This window comes from Glandiceps talaboti, chromosome 22 (genome assembly GCF_964340395.1).
Source record: "Glandiceps talaboti chromosome 22, keGlaTala1.1, whole genome shotgun sequence".
NCBI lineage: Eukaryota > Metazoa > Hemichordata > Enteropneusta > Spengelidae > Glandiceps > Glandiceps talaboti.
In genome coordinates, this window is record NC_135570.1 from 14,309,890 (window position 1) to 14,332,821 (window position 22,932).

The 22,932-nt window shown below is 36.0% G+C and overlaps 1 protein-coding gene across 5 annotated transcripts in view; it reads left to right on the forward strand.

The window, feature by feature from the left end:
- LOC144452043 (RNA-binding protein Musashi homolog Rbp6-like) overlaps positions 1-22,932 on the forward strand; it is a 95,952-nt gene that overhangs the window by 45,325 nt on the left and 27,695 nt on the right. For all 5 annotated transcript variants that reach the window (XM_078143052.1, XM_078143048.1, XM_078143051.1 and 2 more), the window contains exon 2: positions 17,479-17,519. In XM_078143052.1, coding sequence (XP_077999178.1) covers positions 17,479-17,519 — 41 coding nt within the window. The remainder of the gene's footprint in view (positions 1-17,478; positions 17,520-22,932) is intronic.

Below are 22,932 nucleotides of genomic sequence, written 5' to 3' on the forward strand. Positions count from 1 at the left end.
TTCATAGAACATAATTTTGTTATTTAGATGTCTTCATTTGTAACATAAAACGCTTAGGGGATAATTTATAGGTCTTGTTACTGTTGGACAGACACTAAATTGAGCCTACAAATTCCACTGTTTTTTATGAAAATGAGCTTACAAAATGCTGTTACATATATTTTCAAATATTCAATATTGTCTGAAAAACATAACATTGAGAATGTACAGAATTCTGTTATTTACATGTATGTGAATGTTCATGAGTTGAAATTTTACGCATACAAACTTACAAAATTCTCTTAGATTACATTTTCAAATGTTCAAAAAATGTTGTAACCTTGCAAATGAATAGCTGCCTAAAGTATGACTATGCATTATAATGCTGAGCACCAAACTACAGGTAAAATGTAAGGTTATGAGTAATGGAATAAGAGTGTGTGTGAGGATAGAGGCGTCAGCAATCCAGGTATGGAATCCCAGTGTAATTCTCAGCGTAATAGCCAGCACGTCGCCAGTCTGCTGTCATCTAGATCGATGTTATACATTTGGAGAGACAGATAAAGTCTGCATAGGAGAGCAATCAGAGATGAATTGGCGTTCCGTATCAGTGTTGAAATCATGGCATGTATTAGAGCATTCCATCAGGCTACAACTTCGTATCGTCTTCATTTATGATAAGTGGGGCTGATTCGCTTCCCTCATGTCTGCGGCCAGGTTTTATTTTTACAGGTGCCAACCCTAGACTGAAATAAATTATTCATTTCCTGATGCAACGTCCAAGTCGAACGTAGTATGTGGTCAGAATTTAAAAAAAAACGCTGTGAAGTCGCTGCCCTCAGACATCTGTGCTTTCTGCAGGCATACATGCACCAATATCAACTCTTAGCTCTGGCAACATTTGATGGCAGGCTCCAATAATGCTATTGTACAAATTAAACAGTTGCTGTGAGGTTAACTAATGAAGATATTCATTGCAGATGTATCGTGCTGACTTATCTTGTTAACAGAAGCTACATGTATGTTCCGTTTGGCTGGTACCAGGTAGTGCTAATGTTATTTACAAAGAAGGACCATCTTGACATGAAGGATCTAGAGTTCTTCAATATCTCTTTTCATTCGAGGAAAGTGGCTTGTCTCTACTGCTCAACGTTTGCAATCAATATTACGTTTGGAAGGTGCTAGAAATCACCAAACAAAGTGACATACATCATGCTTTTAAAATTACTTCTATTGGATTATTTCCGGCTGAAAGAATGTAATGTTTATTTCAAAAAATGTAAATTTCACTGACACAATCTGATTTGTGTTTGTAATGTTAGAAGTTACTGCTACTTCATGTCTTGTGTTGGGGTTGGAATTCAAAGGTCGTAATTTTGATGCTGGCAGAGATCAAGGAAAATGTATGAAATGTTAAATTGAATTGACAGATCGATCTAAAAGTGACAGGATTCTACGGAGCCTGTTTCATTTCATTGAGTGCATCTGCTATCATTATTTTGTCGGTGGTTCAGTGCTTTATCCTGGTATTAGAACTGTTTGTGTAACTTGTTAAATAGAAAGTCAAGTAAACCATTTGCTGTCATCTATTTACTGCAAAGTATTCCATATGATGTATTCAGAAGCCCAAAGTATTCCGTGTGGTATATCCAGAACCCAGTGACATTTTTTGTGTAGGATCTATGCTTTAACTTTAAGGACCATATACATTTGTATGTCCATTGTTGATGCCAAGTATGAATATGGTTAGAAGTTCAAACAAATAAACTTGCTATGTTAGTAGTAGTAGGGCGTTTAAACTACCCTTGTCAGACATCTAGAAAACAAAACTGGGGTCACTCATCTCTTAAACAGGAAATGGCTGTCTTTTGTGTGAGATGCTCATTAACCTGGCAAGGAATCAATTCATCAATACTCATTAGCAGTGTGAGTACTTGTCTGCTGTGTTGACTATGCTAATGGAAATGATTCAGCCATTATAATCAGTACTGCAGTAAAATCTAATTGTACATTTTAGTGAAGAATCAACTGGCAGAAATTACTGCTAGCTAGCTTGGGGCCCACTGTATTGTCACCACATTCCCCAAAAAGTTGTCCCTACCTGTCGAATCAGTTTATCTTCGCGGGCATTGATTTTAGTCTCATTTCTCTCGCTATTTTTGGGGTCTACACATCTTATCTTTTAGAATAGGAGAATTTTTCAACTTGATTATTAATATTGTGTGTTGTCGTGATGTATTTTGTATCACACTATTGTAACATTGTAAAATGAGAACATACAAGCTCCATCATGAATATTTTGTGTCTTGTTGCAATTCCTGTGATTAAAAAAAAAAGAAGTGAATACGACGTCAGTGAATGACATGCAGATAGTATTTCCCTGCAAATTGAGAAGGGTCTTTCTTGTAAATGTGTTGATGAACATTTAACAAGAAATGCCGGGTTAATGGAAAACGATGGGTGAAAGAGTGTTATGTATTCACATTTATATGCCTCCAGTGACAAAATAATGAAGGTATATTTGACAAGGAACTGTCTGCCACTCTCTAAAGAGATGTTCTGACTCATATGATTTGCATTAGAGTTATTTTGTTCCTTATTGCTTCAATTTTGGTGATATATAATACTCATTGCACAGGACGTGTTTTATGAAACATCATAAGATATCACTGTATTGTCATTGTAAACTTTGAAAATTTCTAAGAATTTGATTATGTATTTTCATACTACCATTAGTTTTTATGATAAAATGAAATATTATGGTAATGTAAACCAGCAGAGAAATTTGTGGACATAATTTGTGATATTCAAAATTGCACAGTGTCAGAAATGTTGAATAGTCCATGTTCTCTCATGAGGCTGCATTTGTATGTATGTATATATTTCTGTTTTTGTGTGCTACTGTTGTGTCTTTTTAGTGAATGTAAACTTCAACAGTATCTTGGAATGTCTATATTTTGTTTACTGACATAGACAGGTTAAGTTGCTGTCCCTAGTCTTGTGGTCGGTGGAAATCAGTAAGGAAATACTTGTGAACTGGTTAGTAAGTTAGGCATACTATGGCCCGCCTGGGGAGTATCGTTAGATTGATTGATGTAAAACATTGAAGGCCAAAAGGCACATTGGGATTAACATTGCGGTGTGAAAAAACAGTAGTTTTGTATCTAAAGAGCTATATAGAAAAAAGTTAGACCAGAATTAACATAGAGACTTGTGTATTGGCTTTCTAATGTAGCAATCAGTCCCACCTGTACAAGCCTGGATGTTTAGTCAGATTGGCCAGAATATAAGATAGAGAATGATCCTGTTACATTTGTAAATCTGACTGGCCCCATGTGATTAGATAGTGCTAATCTAAAAGTGTGGGATGTAAACATTGGGGTTTAACAAGTTGCATATAACTTGTATACATGTGAAATAGATAGGGTTTAGCAGTGTATGTGTGTATGTAGGTAGGTTGATTGAATGAGTTGCATATAGCTTCTTGTGGTATACGTTTTGTTCATGATTACAAAAACCCCAAATGTCATTTAGGGTCATGAGAGACCGACCACCACATCAGATCAGTGGCAGAGGTTTTACTGTACAATTAGGAAAGAAGGATATGCGGGCCACAAAGGTTGGTTTTTCCCCCTTGGTCTGTTTATAGTATGCAGATTGGGGTTGGTCTTGGTTAGTGTGATAATCTCATGAGACATTTCTGGGTCAAAGTAACACTGATGTATTATGGTATGGGAATTCCTTAGGTTTTGTCATGAATGGATCGTCATAGGAATTAAAAAGTGAAAAATACTAAAGAACAGTTTTCTCACTAGTCTGTCAATGTGCATTAATTCTATAGGACAGTGTACCTCTCAAGATTTTGGAATCCTGCTATAAACAGAGAGGGATAAAGCTGATAAAACTAGCAGGTTTGCATGTACATGTATTTTGCCGTAATTTTGAGTGGGAACCTCCTTATAAGTTATAGTAATTACTGGGAGAACATCTTGGTATGCCCATAAAACACTGTAGGATATGAGATGAATGCATATAATTTTTAAAAAAGAGATGGTTTTTTCCCAGTGTATAAGTGTTATTCTAAGCAGAATTAAATCTGAAGGACATGTACTATATTAGCACAAAATATTTAGTCTGTAGGGAAATTTTTTTGTTTGCAATGTTTCTGATTGACCACCCCAGAGATTTGAAAACACCAGATGTATAGTACAAGCATATGGCAACATTACAAAAACTGCTACCAGAGTCCCATAGGAATACATGTATCATCTACAACATAAAGTGAGTCTGAATATACATGGGTTTTTAAACACATCAGCAGAGAGTGTTCAAATACTTGAAGACATTATATTCTTGTGCAGTATCTTGTTAGACACTCTTAGGTGAGATAACTGGCTAGAAAACTGCTCTGCATTCTACTAAGAATTGTCAACACATACTTGACAATCCGGTAATGAACAAGATAATGAGTTGATAAAACTAAGTATACAAGTATGTGTTGGTTTAGATTACACTGAGAGGGTTGTTGAGAGCCCTCAGATAGGAATGCAGTGGGCCTGAACAGATAGATAGCTCCATAATGGTGATAAGGACTTGAAAACTACAGATAGCAGTACACAGTAATGGACATCACTGTGTGTTTGTTATCAGCTGATTGGCTACTAGTACTGCTACTGTAATAGTTATCAGGACAACTTGTGAATTAATGCTACACTAACACGAACACACAGTCATAAACAAGGCTCTGAATGACTTTCACTCACCTAGAGTAATACTGTAGGTAAGAATGTAAATCAAATGTCAAATATCAGCAGTAAGTTTAAAAATAGACTTTCGATATTTCTTGTGTGTAAAAGCAATAGTGCTGTAAGTTACACTAAGTGGTGCAAGTACTACAGTACCATAGAAGGAAAAGATGTTATTTTTAGAATTCTAAAGGTATCTCATTTTTAAAAAAACCTCTTTCATCACAGGTGTTTGTTTTTTAAACAGATAATTCACATAGTGTTATGGGTCTTGAAGTCTTGTTTTCAGTAACTAGATATTCAACATGGTTTCTTTAGAAAGGATGACATGTTTGCTGAGATCATGAAGCATACTAGTACCAAATTACCAATGATGTGTTAATGCTGCTGTTTACAACCTGAGGTTGATCTCAGCATTGACCCATGTATCTGAACTTGGTATTCCCATTGCCAGTCTGTGTAATGATTAATGGCATTACATATGTCAAGGGTACGCCAACTTATCTCCCAGCTGACTTACGAAAGAAAAAAAAATCTCTGTGACATGGCGATAATAAATGGAAAAGGGAAAACAGGGTTATAATTTGAAAATAGTAGTCTCAGTTGAGGAGAGTGATGCAAATTATAAAATGCTGATATGGCTGTGATAAATGTTTTGCCATTATTTTAGCTGTCAGTGAGAAGATAGCCAGTTTGAATGATACGGAACCAGGAGAATTCATACAGTATTCACTACTGTAATTGAGGTATACTCAAGTGTTTGTATCTCTGGAGAGACCGTGGCATTGCTGAATTCAATTCAATGTATATTTAATGATAGAAGGAGAAACTCGTATTCTAGCCATACTAAAGTACGTGTATGTGGCCAGTCTAGCCAAGAATGTTGCTCAGCGTGTTATGACTGCACTGTAAATCATATTATGTGTCCAGAATACTCAAGTGAGACAGACTCTCACAGCAATGCTATTGCTAGAGATGATTGCAGCATTTACATACAGCAATCCCAGAGATTATGGAAGGATATGCATGCAGTCATCATAGAGATGATCACAGCACATATAAATACAGCAATTATAGAGATGATTGCAGCATATGAATGCAGTTCTCATAGAGATGATCACAGCACAAGAACACAGTAATCGTAGAGATGATTGCAGCACAAGATTGCAATGATCATAGAGATGATATGCAGCTCAAGAACAAACTGATTCAGAGATGGTCACAGCACAAGAACAGAATGATTGCCGAGATAATCACAGCACAAGATTGCTGACAACATAGATACGATCGCAGTGCAAGAACACAGCAATCATACTATAGTGGTATTTATGGTGTACATAAGTCTTGAAACCATAGTAACCAAACACCATGGCAACCAAATACATACACTGCCTACCTCCTTAACATTACTTGACAGTAAAACATCTCTCCTCTCGTTTCTCTTATCTGCAGCCATAAACAATATACACTCATAGTGGATTTATCTACTTCTGACATAAAAATCTTTAACATGATTATTCTTTCTGTTTTACTACAAGATCAAAGAGAAACATTTTATATGGCTATAGTTTCAAGGGGTTTACCATTTACCAGTTTATTGCCCCGAGTATGTGATCAGAATCCCTGCTATGATGAGTTCTACACGAAAAAATATAGTTGTATATTTGTCATTGAAATGTAACAAGTCTACCAGTACACTGTATATAGATCTTCTATCTAATAGAGAAAGGGTTGTAGCTGGTTGAAAGGCCTCCTATTGGCACAAGCCAGATCTAAACGGTAAAAATAATAGATGACTTTGAATAGCTCGTAATGGTTGACTAAGTAGCAGGAAGGTTGTGGCATAGAATAGAGAAGTGTTACAGGGGACGATTGTTGATGGTGTGTAGTTACAGTGATGGATGTAGTGAGATACTGTATTAGTTCTCCTTGGTAGAACCCACTTGTTATCTCCATACATCATTGGACATTAATTAGCCCAGCAGAGAGAAACCCAATATGGCATAATTGACCAGTTTTGTACTCGGTGGGAAATCTTGTATCCCTTGCTAATTGGTAGCTCAGTATGTGGTAGAGCGAAGACCCACTGTGCTAATGAAGGCCAGCAGTTCTCTGACTGTTTGCCCAAACATCCGCAGTATTCACGTCAGTCTATACTCCCATGGACAGAAATGATTGACAAGGAGTCACCATGGATACGTCACCATGGATATTAGTACAGGTAGAATTATCATCATACTTCCTGTGTCTGTCTTGGCATAAAAAATAGAAGATCAGCAATTTCCTCAGATCTGGTTGAAATTTACAGGTTTCCTATCTCACTTTGTGAGGAGATTACGCCTACCCAATGCCAATGAATACACATAATGATAATTTGAGTTCTGTAAAAAGCTCATACAAGGCTAACAAATAAATATATCATACATGGCTGAAATGAATAACATGTTATGTATTCCATCTCAGTGTGTGACCTCGGTCCCTTTTTCCGTTCTTCCATAACTTCCTGTTTCATTTGGCTATATTGTATTGCATAGTATTGCACTGACAAAATACACAGTTTTCCCGAAATTCAAAGTGATGCTGTCCCCAGATCTCCCAACCTCTCTCCTTCAACCTCAATTTCAATTAAATCTTGATTGCTTACTTTTTCACAGCCAGACAGACACTATCGCCCTGTCTGGCCGTTGTTGACTCTATGTCAAATACTTACAGCATACACAAACTGTTTTGTTGAATGCCATTCTTCTTTTAGTGTATATATACATGCAGGTCATATGTTTGCTCGATAGTGGCACTTGTGTTCCAACTTCTTCCACGGTTTAGTATGTATGGATCACCTTACCAGGGCTATGAATAGAAAGTATAGTGAGTGAATGAGTGCATGTACTTGTGAGCATGTTTGGAAAGAGATCGAAATCTAAATGGGTAAACAATTTGAAATAAAATGAAAATATGTACAAGGTAGTTGTCTTTTTCACTGGAATGATTATGGGACTAAGTATGTTTGTAAAGAAATATGGGACAAATATGTACTTGGTAGTGTACTTTTCATTTTTGACTTGATTCATAGGAATACTTGATATTGCATCTGATCGTTAGCATACAAAGGAACTACTTTTGCAGTTGTATAGACATGTTGTATTTCAGTGTTGTTGCCAAAGGTGGTAAGTAGGTAAAAATCGATCTGAGTTCCCGGGGTGTTTTACAAGGACCAAACTATGGTGTAAGATATTGGAATTTGTGTATGCATGCAAAGTTTACCTGATTTCCCCGTATGTTACCAGGGTTCCCAACCCTTCACAAACACACTTGAGTTTGTGTAGGAGTTCATATCATAGCCACTGTGTGTTTTTTTCATATCGGAAGTTTCAAAAGTAGTTTGAATCTAGTTCTACATCTGTGTTATGTTCAGTTGTAAATTCTACACTTCTTAGAGTCTGGTAAATCTTACATGTAGCTCAGTGTTGCAAGTGATATATATATACTTAAACTTAATATATGATATGTGGTCTTCGTTGATCTGTGGATCAGTTGCAGTCAAATAGTTCAAAACCAGTTGTATTGGATGTGGTATGTGGAGAATGGGAACCCTTGTAGTGAGAAGTATTGAAACTATGGCTAATTTGCAAATACTAGGGTCAACCAGGTCATCGTCAGTAGACAGCACACATCAGACTTGTATCTTTATACAATGTTTAGAAAAGCAGGCTCATCTCAAGTGAAGAGTTGTCTGCTGGGTATCATGTGTTGCTGATCAATCGTGAGGGATGATCATGATTGCAGTGTGGCAGCTTTATAATGACTTGCCTTTGGTCGTATAAGAACAGAATGTGTTATATGTGTCCTGAGTTATTTTTCAAACGTTGGGTATCTTTCTTCGCTCAGTTAGAAATTGTATGAAATTTTGAACCAAATGATAATTTATTTTCCAAAATCACACAGATATATAGCAAGATATTGAAATTTTGATCGTCTTTGACAAACATTTATGACCAGGTCTTGTTTGTACATTGCATGAAAACTACATGTACCTACATGGTCGAACTTCAAGTAAACCGTCATACATGTACTCATTCAAAGTCAATGTTTGTATATAGTAAAATCCACAGATGGGTAACACATGCGTAGATAGGTCAGTCTTTACCCAAACAATTCCTGGTTGTAAAAAGCATAAAACTGATAGCTCCGTAGCTGAACACTTGCACTGCTGGTACAGAGAGATCTGTTGAGATAGTAAACCAATGAATTCCAAACCTGTAGTTTGAAAGAGAAGGTTGTAAGAGGGGAATGAAATAATGATTGTAGAATGGTTTTGTCTATCACTGGTCTATTAATTTGAAAATAAAAGTAATGTGGATGAGGGAGGCAAGAATCGCAATTAATTTAATTATGGTTCATTGAAGATTATGATGTGGAATTCTTGGAATCAGTGCGAGTCAACATTGCAGTGTTCTCCCCCATGCTTGGCAGGTTTCTACCATGCTTCAGAAGTGTTCTACCATATTTGAGCTTTAGTAATCTTTGAATGACAAAATCATAATAATACTTTTACATGAAGAGAACTGGCTGATCCCCAATGTACAGGGGTGTTTGTGTTAAAATAAACATGTCAAAGTTTGTTTCAGTTTTGAACACATGCATATTATATACTGATCACTATATGCGAACGGATATGCAAATTACCATATTTTTATATGTAAATTAATATGCAAATTAGCCACCATCCTTGCAATATATGTAGTGGGTAACAATTTAGTTGTCATTTTGCAACGAAGGAGACTTATTTATACCAAATGTATAATCACTTTTCTTGTGTTCCATGGATTAAAATTTGTTAATGTTGTATCCATCATCAAATTCCACTTTCACATTTCAGTGACATGTTAGTGCTGTACTGTGAGCGAACACTTTTTCCACAGCAAAGGAGAGTTGTTATTTAAAAATCACTTTCTCGTGCATCATCGATAAAAATTGGTTATATTACCCATCATGTAGATCCAAATCCACTTTCACATTTCAATAACGGATATTTCACTAGGACTTTAAGTGTCAGGTCACAGAAAAGGCGAACTGTAACTTAAAAAAAAATTGTGAAATAAATCATCACTTTGCATGTCCACCACGGATCGAAACTATTATTATTACCCATCAGATTGCATGAAAATCAACTTTCACATTTCAATAACAGACATGCTGCATGGTGCACTTTGAGTAGCAACCAGATTGATTGACAGTGACTATACCAGAGTTAATATGGCAGCTGTTCGGTTTATTGCCTAGTTGGGAGTAGTAAACTGTAATGCTACCATTACTCCCAAGACACAAAACTCTCATGTCAGGAACTTCTAAAATTGCCTTCACCTCAGTGGCACAAGTTATATTGGATCTGTCTTGTTTAGTCTCAATCACCGATCGTTGTATGTTGCCGACAAGAACTATTCGCATTAATCTTTTGTGCCTTTTGACATTTAATTTCAGTTTTTAGCAAATTTAAAAAAAAAATTCATCACAATTATTAACATTTTGAAATTGTTTTGTCAGTATTATAATATGCATATTCAAACTAAAATGATGTTGAAGTTTTTGAAAATTATGACTAGAAATAACAATTATGATAACACAATTTTGGCAGGATTTTGCCTCTTATAATTTCAGATTTTATCCAAATGTTTTGCTAAAATTTGATAATTTTTTGAAATCATTTTGTAAATAAGTATTTTATACACTCAGTTGGACTAAAATAAATTAGACATTTTCCCAAAATTTGAGTGCAAATATCAATTTTGACTGCAATTTTGGTTGAAAATTTGTTGATAGCAAATTGTGTAAAGATCATACATTACTTTGCGAGCTATGAAAGAAATCTGGCCCTTCTAGGTTACGAAGAGTTGTGTGATCATAACACTGTCAATGAGACACAGACAAGTTTATTATTTTAAAATATTAATATTTTCAATGAAATTGGAGACAAGTTTATACAAATTTGGTATGAAAATGTCAATTTATTCCACCATATTTTAAATTCGCTATTCTGAAATGTTATCTCTGACTCATGCAACTTATTTTGCTGATTAAATAACAATGAAGGGTTTTGGCATGTCGACTGGATAATTTCCAAATTCAAAAGTTCTGACTTTATTTGAGAAGTTTACTATCAATTTCTCAACCTTATTATCTTTGACTTCAGTTACTGAATTCGTTCTTACTGACCTGGTTTTGTTTGGCTGACAGAAAACTTTAGGGAAAGGAAAGATATTATGCAATTTTATCTTGGTCATAGAGCCCTATAGTTATGACCCATTCAGAACAGTATAAAAGTTTGTGACCACAGACAGTATCGTGATGAGGGATATTTTGAACAGCTGAATATATCAAATAGACATTAATTTTCATCGCTGAGAGATGCATCAAAATGATTAAGCTTATAAGACCAAGTGAAATGAAAACAGACTCACTGTAAACAAAAGTTTGGTCAGATTGAGTTCTTCAAAAGCAACACCCCAAAAATATGGGTTTTATTAGTGGACCCTGAAACCACAGGATAATACTTGCAGTAGTCCAATGATGACTGCGATGTCAGGAAATACCCATTTGTTTAAGACATTATTGTAGATAAATCAGGGACAGTATTGGAACTAGCCTGGAAATAGTTTGGAGAAATTCTGTCATGATGTATGACAGAAAACCACTCTATGTTGTAAAATTTCATTATGATGGATAGTACAGTACACAGTGTATACAAAAGGTTGAGTAAATCATAGATAACAGGATCGTGACCTAACTTAAACACCCACTAAGCATTATATGTGTTGGATAGATAGCAGCAATAATTCATTCCATCCGACACTTGTTTAGTGTTCTTTACTTCATACAAAGAACATCTGAAACTTAAACTTTAAACCCAATTGCTTGTTAATTATTCAAAAATATTGCTGCACATTTACATTTATAAGCAAGACCTTGGTGGCTGTTAATGTGTGAAGCGTAGTGCCTGAACCCATTTTGTCTGTGGAGCTGTAAGGATGAGAGCATTCTTTTGTTCAGGTCCAACTTTTTCTGTACTTCTCTCCCAGACAACTTTTTTTTCTGACGTTGGTCCATAATATATATAAAATAAAACTATGTGTGAGTATGTGTATGATAAATACCACTTGACACAGTTCTTAGAGGTTATGCTAGTAACGTTCTTCATCTGAAGGAATTCTGTTGACAGCAAGCTTTCAGAGGTTCTTCCATTGGAAGTCCTTGCGTCTTGTAGACCCTGTCAAGGGACTTAGATATGGTTGTCAGCTAGCTTTTGTACTTTCTTCCTGTGGAACTGGAAGTCATTGCATCTTATAGGGCCAATCAGGGGACTTAGTTGACAGCTAGCTTTCATACTTTTTTCCAGTAGAACTGGAAGTCCATATATCTTAATTGACTCTGTCAAGAGACACATTTGACAGAAGGGTCTTCCAGTGGAAGTCCGTGCATCTTATAGACCTTATCAAGGGACTGTCATTTCCTAATGAATATAAGAAAAATAATGTCCCTGCAGACTGCATTGGATCATGACTATCTGCATTGTAAGCCTTTAGACTGAGTTGTCATTCAGTTTGGACTGACCTTGTCAAGTAGTGCAGGTCAACACGGTAATACTAATTTAATACTGCTATGACTTAAACTTCTTCAGATCTGTCTTATTTTTATCACAGCATCTTTCATCGGTAAACTATTAATGCAAGGCACTGTTGGATGCAATGACTGCAATTTGGAAATGTTGGCCAGTGCAGTAACCTTTACCATGTAATCTTTTCTCTATTTTAGATCGCTAAAATAATAAACTTGAAAGGCAAAATATTTTTACTGCTTGCCCACCCAATTAGGTGTGACTGATAGCAATGTAATCATGTGATATGGATCGTTTCGATAAATAGAATGAAATTGCTGGGAAGATGGTGAAATTGATTGTGGTGTGTGACCAACAGTGTGTCCTGTATTATATGAAAGGCAGTCTTTTTTGTTGTAGGTCAAAATGATAAAAACTGGGTTTCATGTCAGCTAATATAAGCGAAAAGCTAACTCAAAATTTTGGTATGACAAGGAATGGTTGTGTTATCAAAATTGGCTTAGAAGTGAGAGGGAATACAGTAAAACAAACGTTGAAAACCCATGGCATTTATTTAATTTATTATTTATCGGATGACAAACGGGAGTTTGTCCCATTTATCGGCTCCTTTGGTTCAGTGTTAGTGCAGGAGGAAACCGGAGTACCTGGGAAAACGGTAGAGTCAAACTGAACGACACTCTTCGTACTTACAGTGTGATAAATTTAATCAAACCTCGAATGGGTTTGAATCCAGTGGTAAGACCGCAAGTGGCTTAACCACAATGCCACCGACAACCAAAATATGCCTGGGATAGCCCCCAAACCAACAAGCAATTAAAATAATGCCCACTATGACTGTCCATCTGCAACTTGTACTGTTGTTGTTATGCAGTCAATATGAAATGATCCCACTCATGGAGCCATGCATTTGATATGACAACTGATCAGCACAGCTCAATCCTGTTGCCATTAACTACATGTACCATACCACCCAGTAAGACTGGCTACAAGAAGGATAATTAGGTGGGAGGTTTCACATGGTATGATTCTATTCTCTTGCTATATAAGACTACCTACATTCACAATGTGTAGCACTTCAGGAGTCATTTTCAGAATACTTGATAACTTGTAAGTTGTAGTCCATTGATGTACTAGTAATTGTTAGGAGTCTATGACTGAACAAGTTCTGTGTATGATTTATTGGAAAAGACAAAGTCAGCTAAAAACCAAAAAGGGGCATGATTCAATACCAGGTCCTCACATTAGTGCCAGGGGTCAAATTTAAGTTTTTGGCATGTAATCAAATTTATCCAAGTGAACTGTTTCAGTTACAATTTTCTGCTGGTCTAACAGACAACCACATGATAAATTTGGTAGTCAACTTCAAAATACAATGTTTAGTAGTCTATATATGCCTTGGACTACTGCTAATTTGGTAGTCTCGATACAATGTTTAGTAGTCTATATGCCCATGACTATTGCTAATTTGGTAGTCTCGATACAATGTTTAGTAGTCTATATGCCCATGACTATTGCTAATTTGGTAGTCTCGATACAATGTTTAGTAGTCTATATGCCCATGACTATTGCTAATTTGGTAGTCTCGATACAATGTTTGGTAGTCTATATGCCCTTGACTATTGCTAATTTTCAGTCCTGAGTGCTATGTTTAGTGAAGTCAAAAAACTCATTTAATATGTTTCAATATGTCATTGACAAGATCTGTGAAGAGACGATTTGATAATTCCTTTTGTTGAGGACCAATTTGGTAAACCAGGGCTCAAAATTAACAGTAGTCCTGTATCCACAGACTACCAATTCTTGTCATTGGCTACCATAATTTACAGCTGGTAGCCCACTCAGGCTACTACTTATTATGCATGGTTTTAAGGATGGAAGATGTACAGCCATTATTTTACAACTACACATACATGTATTTCCAATAGAGGAACTCTGTTTACAGTTCAGGAATATAAGACTATTGGTCACCATACTTGGGCTACCAATTTCTGAAATAGGTAGCCCACTGGGACTACCACTACCAAGGAAAACTGTTAATTTTGAGCTCTGTTTTTCTCGCCCAAATTTTAATCCTAATCCGCTGCACACTTTTTCAAAAACATTAGATATTATAGATCAATAAATTTATTGTCTGCTGTGTAGCATGCTCTAAATCTGCATAATGTGTTATTTATTAGCACAATGTAGGTTTATTGATTTTTATAGACTTCATACTTATCAATTAGTCCTTGCTGCACTGACGTACTAATTAACTAATTAAGAGAACGCCAGTCAATCTAATAAATATCATTTTATGCCAGAATGGATGTACACCTAGTGGTGCTAGGGTCAGCAGATGTATACATGTTTATTGCTAGTCAGTATTTTTGCTAGGTTGATAAAATCTACCTGAGTGCCTCTGTTATTTTACTGGGGTCCCCACCAAAATTATGGTATAATAATGATATTAATATATGGAAAACTATGCCAGTTTTACCAGATTCACTTCTTTCTGGGTACTGGAGCTCCCAGACCTTAGCAAAGACACTGCTATTTGTTTTCTGCTAACCACTGTTATTCTGTTACTACCTGGTCAATTATGACAGGTAAGAAAAATTACCCATGAAGGAGCTTCCGAAGTCAGAAGAGCACAATATTAATAGAAAAACAAGACTACATAATTGAAATAAACTGTCTATTCCTTGGTTAAATTTGTAGATGTGTTCATCATGCAGCATACATAATTGCTTCTATCTTCCATACCCAATTAAGTGTTTCTCTCCCTCGACAAAGTAGCATGGACACCAACTGTCTTGTAATATTGTGGATACTCTTCTTGAAATAATAAAAATCGCATTCCAAATGTTCATTTCATACAGAAATAGTTTGGAATCGGCCAACAGACCACAGATACTGTGTTCCTAGTCTAAATGCCAATTTCTCAATCCCATTGCGAAATGCTCTTGGGAGAATATTGGTGTCATTTGTATGTCAAGAAAAATGACTTTTCAAGCTTCTCGATTTATTCACTGGTTGTTCCAAATTTATTTTGTTTATGATGTGAATTGTCGACAAAATCACAAACTGACAATATTGTGATGTGGATATGAAGTGTGATTATCGAAAGATAGTGTTAAACTTAAAGTATAGGAGATAGGTGTCCTCGGATTGGACTGTATCTGTGGTTTCATATGTCAGCTTTTAACTTATAGATGAAGTAACTGTAGCCTATATACTGCACAGTCTGACGTAATCAGACTCATAAACAGGCAAAGATACAGTGAAAAGTGCCTGTATTGAGGTAATTTCATGTATAAAACACACCAATAGATGTACGTGTATGGTGTAGGATGAGTTGTATGGCTTGAATTATTGATGGCCGACTCGCCAAGATTCTGTGTGTAATCCAGTGTCCTCAAGCATCATAACTTGGGAAATTCACACAAAAGTAAAGAATAGAATTGTGTTGACTGACTGAATTTATTTGAATACGTTTGGCGGGTGTAATCAAATAGTATTTAGTTGAATCAATACTTGGCTAGGTTGTTTTTTTAATCACAGTACCATCAGTACTTAGCATATTGTGAAGAGAGAAAGTGTTTGTATTGCTAAGTAGTGCATAGTGATTTCTCCGAAATGTATGTGGACTCTGTTTTCAGAATAAGTACGCAGAAAGTCAATATTTCCCGTGTAGATGTGTTGTAACAGCGTTCATGTCGTGTACACAGGTCCACAGTATACAAGTTGAATTATTGATGGAAAATTTACAAGATACTTTAATAGTACCCCACCACACCACAGTATAAATCCCATGTATAATTCTCTATATTTTGGAAAGACTACATACATCATCAGTGCAGAATTTGGAGGAACTTGGTTCATGATTTAATTTTTAGTACACATTTGTTGAAAGTCCATATTTCCAGTGTAGATGCATCGCAACTGCATTCATGGCATGTACGCACTAGATTCGATCAGAGTTTGAATTAAAATGGCAGGTATTTTTGATATTTTTGAAATCTTCATCTCTTTGTCAGTATAGACATATTTTGACCAGGCATGTAAAATTTAAGTATGTTTGTTCGTGATATTTTTAGTACAAATGCGTAAAAAGTCAATGATTCCAACGTGAATGTATTGTAAGGGAAAGTTAATGCTACATGTACACATTAGGTTCAAGTAGAAAGTGCAGACATTATATTTCAGTCGATAGAGAGATGGTTTAATGGTATAGTTACTATATTTCAAAGGGACATGACTCGTGATATTTTGAGTTCAGTAGTTAGATACGAAGATAGTCAGTACCATAGTGGCAGTATAGAGCGTTGATGTTTTGTATGCACTGACTTCACTACTTCCACAGTATGAATTATATAGACATTTTTTGAAAATCATTATTACTGTTGATGTAGAAATGTTTTGAATAGATATCGACAAAATTTGTATTGATCTGACTCAGTTATTTTTTGCAATATGAACATATAGACAACACTATCAGTATAGTAAATATGTTACTACCATTTGCTCATGCTGTAACCGAGTTACCTAGTTGATCATTGGCTTACATTGCTACATGGGTGTACCATATGTGTGTGGGTGAATGTCGGATGAAAATTGTGTGTACATGTGTTGTCTTTTCTATGGTAATGTGTGACCTTGCTTTATGTTAAAAATAATCAATAGAAAAAAAAATAGAAAATAAGCATAAGTAAACTCTGCACTTTTAGCACAACTGGATCATGAAATATTATCACTGCTGATCAGCGTGCTCTCTAATGATGGCCAAATTTTGTTGTTTTGAGTCAAAATACGAAAAACTTGTATTTCTTGCAAGTCACCACATAGTAAGAAATAGGGGAACACCAAATTTTGGTGCATCAGTAGAAATTGTGTGCTTCAGTGGTGCATCAAATTGGCTTAGAGGGCACACTGTTGATGGAATACTCTGATGGGGTACATCTTCCATCTTTGTGGATGACGTAAGATGAATGATGTATTTATTCACTTCTATGCTAATGTGTGATTATGTTTCAAATGATGAATGGCGTGCGAAATAAACCATCTGTTTTTGTACAGTAAACCAGTCCATATTATAGTCCATGTCCAATTTTTGCATCAGAAAAAAAAGCACTCTTTTAATTGATATTTCTTTCTTTTATCTTATAGGAAACTTTTTGTTGGCGCACTGAGCTGGGAAACATCACAAAGTAAGTACATGGTTGACAAAATTATAAAAAAAATAGAAAAAAATATGAGAAAAATCACTTCAAGAAGAATATTCTGTACAGGTGATATAATTGGTTTATGGGAGTCACCTGATTATTTTGATGTGTTCTTTAATCCCATTGGATAGAGTTCAGTCACATGACCTGTTATTCCCTACTTGATGTTGTGGGCTATCCTTTCAGATTATTTTGTAAGTGTAAGTCTGATCGAGGAGTGATAGAAAAAATGATGGAAATGCAAATTGACCCACAAAACTGACGAAATCAAGTAGGCTTTGTCCCATGACAAGTCGTAGCAAAACCAGTATGGTAGTATCAATTACAGACAGCAAAGGAGCTAATGAAACTAAACCGCTGTTTGCCTGTGACAAACAATATCAATAGTGAAATGTGAGATGTTTTCCCCAATCAATATCACCCGCTACAATTGATGAGCATTTAGTTTTGGATTGTAATTGAATTGAAGCACTTCCATGCATTATCCCAGTGTCTCTGTGTTGAATTGATGCACTTCCATGCATTATTCCAGTGTCTCTTGGTTGAATTGAAGCACTTCCATGCATTATCCCAGTGTCTTTGTGTTGAATTGATGCACTTCCATACATTATCCATGTCTCTGGGTTGAATTGAGGCACTTCCATGCATTATCCCAATATCGCTGTGTTGAATTTTAGCACTTCCATACATTATCCGTGTCTCTGGGTTGAATTGATGCACTTCCATGCATTATCCCAGTGTCTCTTGGTTGAATTGAAGCACTTCCATGCATTATCCCAGTGTCTCTTGGTTGAATTGACGCACTTCCATACATTATCCCAGTGTCTCTTGGTTGAATTGACGCACTTCCATACATTATCCCAGCGTCTCTGGGTTGAATTGAAGCACTTCCATGCATTTTCCCAATATCGCTGTGTTGAATTGATGCACTTCCATACATTATCCCAGTGTCTCTGGGTTGAATTGAAGCACTTCCATGCATTTTCCCAATATCGCTGTGTTGAATTGACGCACTTCCATACATTATCCCAGTGTCTCTGGGTTGAATTGACGCACTTCCATACATTATCCCAGTGTCGCTGTGTTGAATTTTAGCACTTCCATGTATTATCCCAGTGTCGCTGTGTTGAATTTAAGCACTTCCATACATTATCCCAGTGTCGCTGTGTTGAATTTAAGCACTTCCATGTATTATCCCAGTGTCGCTGTGTTGAATTTAAGCACTTCCATGTATTAACCCAATATCGCTGTGTTGAATTGATGCACTTCCATACATTATCCCAGTGTCTCTGGGTTGAATTGAAGCACTTCCATGCATTTTCCCAATATCGCTGTGTTGAATTTAAGCACTTCCATGTATTATCCCAGTATTGCTGTATCTGAGAAATACAGGTGTGCATATCCTTGTCATTTTACAGTATTTACCAATCTTAGCATAAATTTGAATTCGACATCCTACCACTTAAGTTATAGTGATTGTACAAGTCTCGGCATAAATTTGACTTTGAGAGTCCGTCATTTTATGTGTGATCATGATTCCTTCATTTGCATTCTTCGTATTCCATCATTTGCATTTGATGATACCCAAACATAGCATAAATTTGAATTTTAGTACACGGACATGATGCCAAATTATTTTCATTCTGAAGAAATGAAATGATATAATGCTAAATGTGGTGGGTTAGTGTCCATGAAAAAACTATGAAAAGGGCTTTAAAATTGTTCTTGGATGCCTGTCCATTTTGTTATTGTTTATGTAAAAATTATCAAACCGGTGTTTTTGCGAGAGTTTGAAGACGGTGTAACGGTGGGGAGATTGAGCAAAACTTTGGTACAGGTATCTATTAATTTGGTGGGGAACCCTGGTAAAATGACTGGAGAACTAAAGTAGGTTTTACCTAGTTACCGCCATGACAAAAACAGTGGTAGGGGGAACCCTGGTAAAATGACTGGAGAACTCAAGTAGGTTTTACCTAGTTACCGCCATGACAAAAACAGTGGTAGGGGGAACCCTGGTAAAATGACTGGAGAACTCAAGTAGGTTTTACCTAGTTACCGCCATAAACTGATTGATCTTGGTCAATGAAGTCTGACAGAAAACGTGTACAATTCTTGGTACCTGTAATAGCATTTTACCTCATGCTAGAGGGGCAGCATAGAAAAAGGTTAACTTATTCTCTCAGGTGCACCTATTGTAATGCATATTGAGTGGAAGTCAATATGTCAACCAAGTTGATATTTCAACTGAAATTGAATGTCACAGCAAGCATAGGTGGTAAGATTCTATTTCAGGTACCCAGAATGGCCGTCATAGAAAGTACCGTAGTATGTGTGTGGTTCAGGTTAGCTATAAATCGGTGAACATCGTGCTTTTACAAGTTTTAGATTGATAGATAGATCTGTAAATAAAACATATCAAATTTCATGGATGGATGGAAAAGTTAATATTAGTTTGATCTCTTCTCCTTGATACAAGATTGATACGGTGTGTGAATAGTTTATGTGATGTCGGTGATGAATTTTTACTAAACCTGAAAGGGCACGGCGTGGGGTGGAGTAGGAATACATAACTCCAATTCAGAACAAAGAACTGATGTTTCCAGAGTTATACTGTATTGAGGTGTCAATCCTAGACCAAAGCATTGTAACGATATTGATGGACAGGGTTGCCGAGTTAGAAAAATGTTGTATCATGAATAGCAATAATTATTGTAGATTGGTTTGAGGAAATGAGTTCCTGCCGTGGATCAGTCATTCTATGTTGTCAGTGTATCACAAACCAGATCAAAAAATTAACACGGTACTGTATGGGAGTGAGTTAACTACAAGAAGAGATTTTCACTAAACAGACTTCATACTATTCAAAACAGTTGCTTCCTAGTCCCCCAGGGTGATCGGGTGGGGTCCTAGTATACACTGATTTGTGAAAAAATGAGAGGAGGCCAGGATTTTAAGTTAGTTACCTTGTCTAAGGAAACAAGGTTTTTGGTTGTATGTCTTCTGTAGGTTCATGTTATGAGCCACATTTCCATGAATTTGAATAGTTTGTCGGCCCAACCATTCTTTATTTACATCGTTGCAATGGGATATTATGCAGTTTTTATATAGACAGGTGTCCTTTGCAGTACCTGTGTCTTTCGGCACATGATGGGAATCGGAGAGAGAAAACAGAAAAACTGCTTTGAAGGAAGTGTAGCCCAAAGGGAGAAACTGTTGTGCCACCTGGTTGTAGGTTTCTGTACAGATTATGAGAATTTATACTTAATCGGAAAATATATGAAATATAAAATTTTATCATTGTCTTTGAATTGGATGCCTATGGAAAGAACATTATTAGAACACATCACATCAGATATGGTGATAATATTGCTACTAAGATTCAAAGTAAATTTTTATTTTGTGAATGGTTATGAAAATTTCTACTAGGTCTTTAAATCCCATACTATTGGTGATATATCATCAGGAGTGTAGTATGATGGACTGTCGCCATGTGTCTCACTTGAGATCCCAGCTGTACCTCGCTCTCCAACTTGTTTTATTTGTCTAAAGTGAGATGTGTAACATCAGTGTATTGTGGTACTTAGGTCTGTGACTATGCTGAATTCTAGAATGATGTGATTTTGTAAGTGTGAGTAGACACGTTGATGGTTTTAGTGTTTATAAAGAAACTCGACAGTATTAGTGAAAATAAAAACAAATTGATGAGAAGTGTTAACAAGTTAGAGATGTATGTTATCCATTGGTGCTAGTGACTGTACAGATTTCAGGGTTCATTCGATGTTCAAGGACTGTCAGAAACTCCAGGGAAAGTCCTGGAATTTCAAAGGATTCCCGGAAACTCCTGAAATTTTAAAGGACTCCTGGAAAGTTTTGAAAAATGCATCCCTGGAAATTCGTGGAAAATCAATCAACTGAATTGATTGAAGTTATAATTGTAAAGTGTTGATTAGAATAGAAGGAGATATATTGACAAATACATGTAAATGTACTTTGCAGATCAGTACTTCTGGAAAATCGGACCAAAGTTGATCTGAATTCCCCTGGAAAAAATTAATATAACTCCTGGAAAGTCCTGGAATTTTTACTTGAATTTAAAGTGTATGAACCCTTAAACTTGCACTGAGAAATAGCGCCCTCGCATTATACTAAATGCTGCATGAGAAGGGTCTCCTCAAAATGAAAGAGAGTCGCTATGGTGAATCCTTAATTCAAGGGTTTTTAATGCATAGACGTTGATAAAAGATTTCAAGTGGAAATTAATTCTTGGAAGAATCTTACTCCGAAAGGCAGATCATCATCCTCTTTCTATAAAGTTAACCCTTTGAAATCCAGATTTTATTACACCACACTCTCCAGATTTTCTCTCAGTGCTATTAAAATCGTCTCGGCAAGGAAATAGAGAGAGTGGGATCCTGGAACCTTGCCAACAAAACGGACATAAGTACATGAAGATTTGTTGTATGTCTGTGTCTGTCATTTCGATGAGAGAACGAAACCAATTCTACTAATAGCAGGAAATTACAAGCACCTTAATATCTTCATATTTTTAATGTGTTTTTATGCAAAAGTGTTATTGGATTTTTTTTCTTAGAAAATGAAAAGTGGTTCCAAGTCTTTATAAGTTCTTGAGTATTTTCGGCATGATTCTTTCATATTATGTGGATATTTAAAGTAATTACGATTTAAAGTTATCAGCGTTCTAAACTAGAAAACTTCTGTATTTGGTAACTTACTACTGCTGGCGTTTCTTGCTGAATAGAATGTGTTAATACTGAAGAAACTACGTTTGGTGTATCGACATAGATATAGAATGTAAGATATATCATGTTGTTCAGCCCTATCAAGCTTCCTAGCCATGAGTGCCGGATGATAGTGCGGAATGAATGTCTGTATCTCACAGACTAACTTAGATATTGCACTGATTAGAATATCATTTTATCGGTAGTTTATTGGTAAAATCTTGCACATTTGTCACTTGCCATGCTTCATTAAGATTTGACGATGTAATGAAGCGTAGGGCACCTTTTCTACAGATTTGATTTTTTAGTGATGATATAGGTGTAGAGTCTATGGTTAGAAATGTCAGTGAAAGTAGGTTGGTTCTTTTGCAATATACCATTCTATGATTGGAGTCTGGCTAAAGATACGCATGCACACTTTACTCCGATGTAGAGGAGGCTTTATAGATAGTCATCCAGAGATAGTGGTTATTATGAAATAAAATAGAAGGTCTGTTGTAAATTTTCAGTCAGAGTTTGTGAAATGTCATCATCGGTGACTAGGAAAGTACAACAAGACTGTAACTGATGGTGGAGAGATTGATTTGGGAATTGGAGATATTCTGAATTCTACAGGGAACCAATTATAAGGTGAAGAAGGCATGACCCTGAGGATTTGG